The sequence below is a fragment of the Theobroma umbraticum genome, unplaced genomic scaffold (genome assembly GCF_002168275.2).
Source record: "Theobroma umbraticum cultivar Fairchild unplaced genomic scaffold, ASM216827v3 scaffold_95.0, whole genome shotgun sequence".
In the NCBI taxonomy this organism is placed as follows: Eukaryota; Viridiplantae; Streptophyta; class Magnoliopsida; order Malvales; family Malvaceae; genus Theobroma; species Theobroma umbraticum.
Genome location: NW_018397257.1, coordinates 1,431,778 through 1,442,134, shown reverse-complemented (window position 1 = coordinate 1,442,134; position 10,357 = coordinate 1,431,778). Strand labels below are relative to the sequence as shown.

Sequence of the window (10,357 nt, the reverse complement as noted above, 5' to 3'; positions counted from 1 at the left end):
TTCAATATTTTTATTAGATTAGGATTTTATTTTATTTAGTTTGAGATTTTTTTTATTAGAATTTTAGTACTTTAAGTCTTTATTTAGGATTAGGATTACTATTTGATTAGGATTTATCTTGGCATTACTATTTGATTAGGATGTATCTTAGCTATTATAAATAGGTGATCCCAGATATAGAATTATTATTATTATCTTTTATTATTTTTGAATATTTATTCAAGAAGTTTATTTTAAAAACTTAATTATCTTTCCATTGTTCCAACACAATCAACTTTATTCTAGTCCTAATTGTTGAGTTCTAATTGCCCTAAACCCTTTGACTACATCAATTGTCAAGACCAAATCAGTTCCCCTTTGCCTGATAAGGAGTTGCAATGTCCAAGCATTAGGTTCTCGCTAGAAGTTTTGGCTTGTTAAATACTAATTTTTGAATTCGATTGTTAAGAGTTATTGGCTTTGCTGTCGCTTTTTAAATTTTATGATTGGATGATTATTTTTTTTAATTCAATTGTTAAGATTTGTTTTTATTTTTTCTATTTTTTTTTAAAATCTATTGTTTGTTAATTACTGTAGAGTTGTTAATGTTGTTATTGTTCTTTAAATTCTATCTTCGAATGGGTTTTTTATTTGTTTGTTCTGCATAAAGGTGTTCGGTTATAACTTTGTTTTTCCAGGGAGGCTTTTGATGATATATTTGCAAGTGTAATTTGGGTAAATACTTTACAATGTTGAATTACATCAAAATATTCTATTTTGTGGATTTTTCAGTATGAAGTTTATTTCTCTATTGTTAGCTTTTAACTTTCCAGCTTGATTTTATGTTTAATTCAAGTATTATTATTATTATTATTATTGTTACTCTATATATTATGAGTGCTTATAATATAAAAGTGAAAACTCAAAAAACTTTGCTTGTTTTGCTTAGAGGTTTATGATATAGAGAATTGCAAACAGGTAAATTATTGTTGGGGCTATGAATGTATATTTTTATTCAATTATTTTTTCTTTGTGGTTTGATCTACTTAACAGATACAAGTTAATTTATTTCTTGCTCTCTTCATTTGGTTTTCCTATAATTTTGTATTCAGATGTATACAATGCCCCTCATCTTACTTGTTAGTTTCCTCTTTTATTCACAGTTAAAGTTCAAATCAATAAACTCTAATGTGTACTTTCTTCTTACACTTTTGACAAACCTCATTAAGCCTTTATATGGCTTTTACTGGCTAAAGTGATCCAAACCTTCTCCACATGAACTTTGCAAAAATTTTGATAGTATCATTTGGAAGCACATCAAATATGTTATTCCATTAGAATCTGTTTGATTCTCCAACATAACTCAAGGAAATTCTCCACTTTTGCATTATCTCTTTGCTCAAACAGCAAAATTCGACTCTACCTTCCTTTACCTATCTTCACCTCCTGCACTTCAAACATTTCTTTTATAGTTAATGTGAATTAACTTTATACAATGACTTAAACACTTATATTAACATATATATATAAATATATATATATTAAATCCACATTATAATTTTTTACTCTATATATTTAATCCTATTAGTATAAAATTTTTTCATTAACTTCTGATAATTACACGAATTCGAAGAAAAAAATTTAATTTAATTTGTTCACAACTTTCTTCATTTTTTTATTTTCTTTTTCTCCTCCTTGTCCTCCGTGACTTAAAAGAGTGAATGTGTTGTTGGGTAGACCCATTTTCCTAGTTTGTAGGAAAGGAAGATGTTAGCTTATAATTTGCAAGAGAATTTAACACAAAACTTGCTTACCCTAAAAAATTGTTAAAAATTGTTGCAATTGTATACTGAAGTACACTCCAGCAAGCTATCTCACCAGAATACCATGGTTTCTCCCGTGCTGGCAAGTGATTTACAAAGAAAATATGCACTCGACTCTCAAACATGATCAATTTTTGGTACCCTGGAGACTGGATGATGACTTATTCGCTTTCCTTCCTTCCTATATCTGCTGCTTTAGTAGCCATATCCTGACATAATCAAGGTCCCAACATGTTAGTAGCTATAACATGTACAACAGAAAACAGCAAGAAATCGTTGCATTTCCAATATTTTAAATTCTCAAGTGCGTACCTGAATTATCCATGGGGTTGCCAGCAGGCACGGCCTCAGGTTCCTTTATCTCCACAACCACACAATCGGACATCAAGAATGTCTTAGCCACAGAGGATGCATGCTCCAAGCAACATCTGACCACCTAAATTAAGAAAAACATTTAAACATTTCTCAGTTTTCTATAACAGGCGAACTTGACAGCATAATTCTTAACCAAACTTGGTTTAATAAACGAGCAATCGGACAAAGCCTGAAATTTAATATTGAAGGCCCAAGAAAGCAACGTATGTTTTGAATATAATTATACATATTTTATTGATAGATAAATGATCAAATTAGAATTAGAGATCTAAGAAACAATTAAGCAAAACTAGAATAGAGAGTCCTTTTACAAACCCTCAAAGATGAATAAAACAAATAAAAAAGGAGCTAGATTGTTACTTTAATTTGCTAAAATTTGAGCATAATAGTGCTTAACTCAGAATGCAACCCAATCATTGAATGCAACAAGAGGTGGCAATTGGACTTAATCAAGTTTAGTTCAAGTTAGGTTATATTTCGGATAGAGTTATTTAACTTCCAAGTGATTTGGAATAAGGATCACTTTGAATATGGACCATATCAAGCTAGGGTCATTTCAAGTTTCAATCCATTCTTGCTAGAGTTGATGACTATTTTAAATTAATTTAAATCGATTTTAATTCAATTTATTTTTAATAATAATATATAGTATTATATCCATAGGGTTTTCCAATTAAATTGTGATATAATACTCAAAAAAGTACTACACATAACTTAAGTTTCAAGTAGTTGACATGGCTGAGTTTACATTTGGGTGGATTCAAATTTTGGCTGCTTTAGATTTGGGTTAATTTCTATTCAAGTCTTTTTGTGTCAGGATTGTAGACTTTTAAGAGTCATATGAGATTGGGTCAAGACAATTTCAAGCAAAAAGTTAGAAAGGCTTCGCAAATCGGATCAAGTTCTACTAGCTCTTCCTATTAACATTAAAACATGACACAAGGTTGCACAAATTTTAATTAGGGAAGGTCGTATCATAAATTCTTCTAGAGAATAAAAACATAATTTTATCATTTCTTCAAGTTCGAAGCTACTTTGCAGATTTGGAAGAGGAAAATATAATCTCTCCATTTCAAAGCAAATGTCCATCTTATTTTCTTAAGATGTTTCGAAACAATGTGTACTTCTTTCAATATGGTCATTTATTAAAATCCTAACCATAAATACTAACTTTAGGTGAGTCCCACAAGCTTTTATTACATTTATACGTTAAAAGTTCTAAAGTAGGGAATTGAGACAATATCACATTTCCTTGCAACTTTATACTATTTGAAAGGTGAACATTCAATTTTAAATGGGGGGAGTAAATAGAAAAAAAAAACAGATGTGGAGCTAAACAAGGAACTAACCTTGGTTGGATCGATAATTCCTGCAGCCATAAGATCCTCATATTTTCCAGTGGCAGCATTGTACCCATACTTAGGGTTATCACTGGAGAGCACCTGCAAATAAATAAATAAAAGGAAAAAAGACTGCAGTTAGAAAGCAACACACATACTGGATGCGGAATGCTCACTGAAACTTGAAACAATCGTATCTCATACCTTCTCGCTCACTACACTTCCATTAACACCAGCATTCTTAGCAATCAGTTTTAGAGGGTAACTCAAGGCTTTTTTGACAATATCTGCTCCAACCTGTTCTCCATCAAGATATTTATGTGAGAAAGGCACTTTTTAAACAGCTGAATATCTGGTTGAAAACATTCTGAAATCTAATAAATATTTTAAGCCTCTTTTAATTTGTCAAAACAAGGCTTACCTGTTCTTCATCATTATCAAGGGAACCTTTGATAGAATCCACCTTAGAAGCAAGTCTTAGCAAAGCACATCCACCACCAACAACGATACCTTCCTCAACTGCTGCCTGAAAATCAATGAAATCAAGCACGCTTAATGATTTTGAAGGACAATAATTACAACATAAGACCATCATGGCAACGTATGAGTGCATTACCTTCGTTGCATTAAGAGCATCTTCCACTCTCAATTTCTTTTCTTTAAGCTCTGTTTCAGTTTGAGCTCCAACCTTTAAAATATCAAAAGAACACCAAAATTTTAGATTACATATGATATCACATCAAATTTCATTTTAGATAAACTGTATAGCATGTTCCTTCAACCAACTAATAGTTACCTGTATCACTGCTACACCACCAGACAATTTAGCAATCCTTTCATTAAGTTTTTCCTTCTCATAGTCTTGCTCTGCAACCTGCAGTAAAGTAATAACGTCATAAGCATTGCAAGAAGTCCAAAAGAAAGACTTGTATAAACTATATAAATATAAGCATCCAGTAAAAGATAACCTCAATAAGATTCCTAATCTGCGCAACTCGTTTGTTTACAACTTCCTGGGTGCTTCCATCACCCACAATGGTTGTTGTATCCTTGGTAAGCACTACCTTAGAAGCATGGCCGAGGACCTCGTTGCCAGCTTTGTCCAAGGAAAGCCCGACCTCATCTCTGATAACAGTACCTGTTCGCAAATGGTAGAGAGATATCTCATAAATTGGACTCAGATGTGTGAGTGCACATGGGGTGCTTGTGCTGTGCATAAATGCGAGTATACATGCATGTGCGCATGCTTGAGAGAGAGAGAGATTGAGGACCGACGCACATTGCACAGGAAAATCAAAGACAACTAAAAATACTATTTAAACAGTAGCAAATAAAAAACAAAGGCTTCTGCTTACCACCAGTAAGAATAGCAATGTCATCAAGGTACTGGCTCTTGCGCTCTCCAAAGCCAGGAGCTTTGAGAGCAGCAATCTTCAGAGCCCCTCTAAGCTTGTTCACAACCAGAGTTGCTAAAGCTTCCTGTTCAATATCTTCAGCAATTATCAAAATTGAGTATCCACTTCTAATAGCATCTTCTAGGATGTTGACAAGATCTCTTGCATTTGTTATTTTCTTATCAACAAGTAGCAACTGCAACCAGAATACAAAACACAATTGTCAACATTCAATGTAGGAAAGGGTTTTTTATCAGAATGAAAACTTTGGCCACGAGTAGGACATGTACCTTGCAGTTCTCATATTCTACTGCCATTTTCTCACCATCGGTAACAAAATAAGGTGAAATATAACCCCGATCAAATTGCATTCCTTCAACAACATAGAGACTATTTTCAGCACTTTTTCCCTCCTCAAGGGTAACCACACCCTTTCGACCCACTTTACTCATGGCCTCAGCAATCATATTCCCTACTTCATAATTGTTCCCAGCACTAACAGCTGCCACATCTGCAAGTTCACTGTCTTCAACCTGCAGTCCCATGGCAGATTCATTACAGTCCCTTCAATAGTAAAATCCAGACAACAAAATAAAACTCAATGACCATTAAAATTACCTCTTTTGAGATAGCCTTAAGCTCAGATACTAAAGCTTTTGTGGTCTTCTCGATGCCCCTGGTGATTAAGACAGGGTTTGCACCAGCTGCCACGACCTGAATAATAATTTGTACTTAGCAATTACAACAAATAGCATGACTATGACTAAAATTACCCTGCTTTCCATATACCCAAACATAATGTTATGAAGATAAATTCACAAACCTTGACACCTTCAGCAATCAGACCTTGTGCGAGAACAACTGATGTTGTCGTTCCATCACCAGCCAAGTCATTTGTCTTAGCAGCTGCCTGTCTTACTAACTTAGCACCAATGTTCTCAACTGGATCCTCCAACTCAACCTTGAAATTAATACAGGCAAAACATTCAATTAATAATTGATAAGCTATAAGGAAAATAAGGGTTTCTATTTGATATTTCGAACTAGCAGTTACAGAATTATAACAAAGACAATGAGAGCTAAAGATATAGATTATGGAAGGTCTTCTGGAAATTGATGCAGCTGTATACTTCAGAAAGTTGGATTGCCTAAACCACACCCAGCATTAACATAAATTACAAAATAAGGATGACACTAGATTCTCCTATAAAAATTGGAAATGAAACGGATCTAGATGTTCTGACACAAAAAACTAAACATTCCAGGTGAAATACATAACCACGTGTCTGAAGCTAGAAGTGAACAAGCATCGCACAACCAATTCTAATTTCAACTTCAATTGCTGTTCAAGAGCAAGGGCATACCTCCTTGGCCACTGTCACACCATCATTAACAATTTTCGGGGAGCCATATTTGCTTTCTAGGACAACATTCCTGCCTTTTGGTCCAAGAGTGACCCCAACCAGATCAGCAAGTTTGTTTACACCGGTCTACAACAAAAGAACAGAAAGTAAGATTGAGCAAACCTACAAAGGCTCTGATTCTGATTGAACACTAGCCAGACACTCATCATTGGAAACAAAAACTCACTTGCAATTTCTTTATAGCTGAGCCATCCTTGTTGAAATGTAGCTCTTTTGCCGCAGAAATCTTGGGCAGGCGTGTTCTCCTAAGAACAACATTCTGTCTCATACCAAAAGCAGTTGAAGAAATGGAAGCAAAAGATGACAATCTGTTCGAAGAAGACGCAAGTTTCTTATCCATGGCACGACCATTAGGAGCAACAAATGAACCAACTGAAGACATGGCTGTGAAAGTGGAGGCCATCTACTCCTTTAAGCTGAAAATATTCAACATCATGGTCATACAATGAAAGCTACCTCAAATGTAAATTAATGAATCAATTAACAAAGAGTTCTAAGAATCAAATGACAATGTAAATGACCTGCATTTTCAAGAGACAAAAGATTCACACACCGAATAACATGGTACTGATTCCTAATATAACAGCTAGCTCAGAGAAAGGAACACTGATATTTACAACATCGAGAAAGGAACACTGATATTTACAACATCGAATGTATTCTGAACAAAAGCTCCATCCATCAACAACCTTCTTGAACGATAAAGAACATAGCTCCATATATGAACAGCCTTTTACTAATTACTACCACCATTTTATTGTTGTAAATTAAAGAACATAGCTCCATCTCCCAACAATCTTTTACTAATTACTACCACCATTCATTAAAGAACATAGCCCCATCTTTCAACAACAAACATTCACACTGCAATTGAACGATTGCTGCGTCCGACACAATGTAATGCAGCACCAACTATGTCAATTACAGCTAAGCTAACAAAAAGGGACACCAGCCTCTGCAACAAGAAACTTCATAACCATCCAAGCTTTAGCCTTTCACTTAGCAAGTGCATCTATGAAGGAACCCATTTATCCGAACACAGTTAAAAATCTTTCACAATATGACTTCTTCAATCGCATAACAAAAACAAGAAAAAGAAGGAAAACACACACACACACACACACACAAAGAAACGGACAGAAATCCCTACAGGTCCCAAAAGAAAAGCTTGAGATGAAGCAAGAGTAGTAGAAGTGGAAAGAGAGAGCTTTACCGAAAGAATGGGAAATGAGTACGATTAGGGTTTACAAGGGTTTTGGATAAGAATGGCTGGCTGTCAGGGCGCTGCTGCTACCTGAGTCTCGGTTTGGAATATGGTAGGTTAAAACTTTAAAGTTTGCTGCGTCCTTTGCTCCAATGATAGTCCTACTTATTAATATTATTCTAAAATAAATAAATATTAGTACCAAAAATACCATTTCTGTTTAAGGTCCTGAAGGTTCCACTTAATCTGGACCGTAGGATCTCTTGTTATGTTTTCATTTGTCCGATTGTTCTGCTTTTGGAACTCTCTAGAACACTTGCAACGTTTCATTTTCTTTTACAACTTTCTAGATCCGTTCGTGTCCCATTTACCGCACGTGTGCATAATCCTATTAGATGGGCCATGGCCGAAACCCAACTTTTGAAGCCCATTTACTGTTCCATCCTTAATTCCTCTTCTCTTGCGGCCGAGGTCTTCCCAGGGTTTTGTTTGAGTGTAGGTCAAAGTCAAATGGTCTGAAATTTAATAGTGCAAATGACACTAAAATTTTTGCTATATAAAATAGGCACACATACACTAGTAAATATCAACTTAAAGGGATTTTCTCAAATATATTCGTAAAATTTCTCTCTCTTTAACCCATTTACTTAATTTTCGTATGTTTATCAAAAACCCTAGGGCTTGAAATCTGAAAATTCATAAACAATTTTAATAGATGTTTCATAGGCAAGAAGTCTTTGGAGGTTCATGAAACATATGTGATCTTGCAAATTAATGGCATTGGAGTAGGTAGAGCCAAAACCTAATGTGTTGCCAATAGTGGTATCGCAACTATATGTAATCACACCAATTGACCATATGAATCAATAAGGGTTCACTATCAAAAAATAAGCTCTTTCCGATAAAATTTTTTGTTATAAAAAGTTAAAATTCCATTGGAAATACCTTTTTCTGACGAATTTCTAACGAAAAAATCCATTAAAAATTCTTTCGATAAAAGCCTTGTTAGTAATACTTTCCGTTGAAAACTTTCGTTAGAAAAAATGCATGATCTATTGGCTATCCAATAGTAATTTCGTTGGAAATTTCCAACAGAATTTCCATTTGAAAAGCATTTCCAACAGAAGTTCCGTTGGAAATTCATTGGAAAAGCATTTCCCATGCAAAATTCTGTTAGAAATAATTCTGTAGGAAATGAATTTTCAATGAAATTCCGTTAGATATTTCAAACAGAAATTTTGTTCAAAATGCTTTTCCAACGGACTTTTTTATTCAAAAAGCATTTCCAACTGAATTTTGTTAAAAATTTCCAACATAATTTTTCGTTGAAAAATCATTTTCAACAGAAATTGTTTTACTAATTTTCAATTGCATGTCTTGTTAGTAATGCTTTTCCAACAAAAATTACCAATTAAAATTTCGATAATAAATTATCAATTGACATCCACAATTGAGTTTCAAAATATATAATAGAAACACACATTAAAAACTAAAATTCAAAGTCAAGTTCATACAATTAAAAATTATCATAAACACACAATATCTAAAAATGTCAATCAAATATGAATATAAAGCTAAATGTGTTATTAAATACCTATACTAAAAAGTATCCAAGTCTAGCAATGAAAAAGAAACATCATATCATGAAATGTTGTGTTCTTACTTGCCAAGTTTTGATCTTGAAGGACCCGCACTTTCTTGTTTTGAAAGCGCATTAGTCATGGTCATGGTTTCCATACATGCCATAAATTCATTCATGCTTTTTGCCATTGCATTCTTAATTTCTTCACGTATTCCCTCACGTATCTTACCTAAATTTTTTGATAGATTTTTTACTTTTTCTTCTAATGCAATTATGGGACTAGTAGCGTTTGAGTTAACAGGCCACATGCAGACTCAGATGTTGCTACATTATATTGTGTTCCACTTAGTAGAGCTGTAACAGGCACTCGAGTACCAAACCCATACATGAGAGTGCGTGTAGCCTTCATCCCTCTAATTGCTTCAGTCTAAGCATGCGGATCGAATTTAAGAAGATGAATCTTTACCATATTTCTACGATATACAGAATTATACATTTCTTACATAAAAAATTAAATAAGATTAGTATTTAATTATATCATCAACTTTGAAGTAAAAATTTATCAATTTAGTACATACACTCGTAGATTTGGAGTTGTTATTTAGAAAATTATCTTGACTCGCTAAATGCTTATGAGTGCGGTTGAACACTTCCAAAAAGTTAACTCATCTTGATCATTATATGAAACATCACACAAGTTAGATGTTACCTTAGGGTTTTCATCTTTTTGCATCAAGCAGAAGTTTACTCTTTCTTTTACCTTGTCTTTTTCATCCTCCGAACTAGAGGAATCACTATCCGACCATGCAGTAGTTACCATTGTCTTTTTTGGCTTTTTGACCTTTTTTAATGATCCCTCCTTGAGCAATAGGCATTTGAATTTGAAGTGGCTAGGTTTTTTACATTCAAAGCATACCACCGTATCCTTTTTGTAGTAGTTATTTTTGTATTTACTTTTCAATGAAAAACCTCGATCCTTTCTTTGATTTCATCTTCCAAATCTTTTGTCTCTTTGCCCTATGATTTTCTTGAATCTTCTAGCTATCATGGCCAATTCTTCATCCTCATCACTTGCGAGATTTTTCAATTTTCTTCAAGTGAGCTTACCTTCAATGCTAAACCTTTTGTTTCTTTAACTTCTTTCCTCTCATCTTTTTTTTTCTTTTTTTCATTTCTAGCTCATGTTTGAGAAGTAAGCCATAAATCTCATCAAGGGTAATTGCATTGAGATCTTGT

The 10,357-nt window shown here is 33.7% G+C and overlaps 1 protein-coding gene across 2 annotated transcripts; it reads right to left on the bottom strand.

Annotated features, from left to right (window-relative positions):
- Nucleotides 1–1,284: 1,284 nt before the first annotated feature.
- Nucleotides 1,285–7,692, bottom strand: CPN60B (chaperonin 60 beta). Of its 2 annotated transcripts, XR_016350976.1 has the most exons (16): nt 7,549–7,692; nt 6,502–6,751; nt 6,276–6,401; nt 5,735–5,872; nt 5,530–5,625; nt 5,202–5,444; nt 4,873–5,107; nt 4,486–4,655; nt 4,314–4,391; nt 4,134–4,205; nt 3,939–4,043; nt 3,722–3,814; nt 3,527–3,619; nt 2,115–2,238; nt 1,794–2,011; nt 1,285–1,425 (listed from the first exon to the last, which is right to left on the bottom strand). XR_016350976.1 is itself a non-coding variant. In XM_021423322.2 (15 exons), the coding sequence occupies exons 2-15, from the start codon at nt 6,736–6,738 to the stop codon at nt 1,998–2,000; spliced, it is 1,824 nt and encodes a 607-aa protein (XP_021278997.1). In that variant the 5' UTR covers nt 6,739–6,751; nt 7,549–7,692; the 3' UTR covers nt 1,773–1,997. The 2 variants fall into 2 exon arrangements, 1 of the variants encoding a protein (XP_021278997.1); XM_021423322.2 differs by lacking the exon at nt 1,285–1,425 and having other exon boundaries at nt 1,773–2,011.
- Between the last annotated feature and the right edge of the window lie 2,665 nt (nt 7,693–10,357).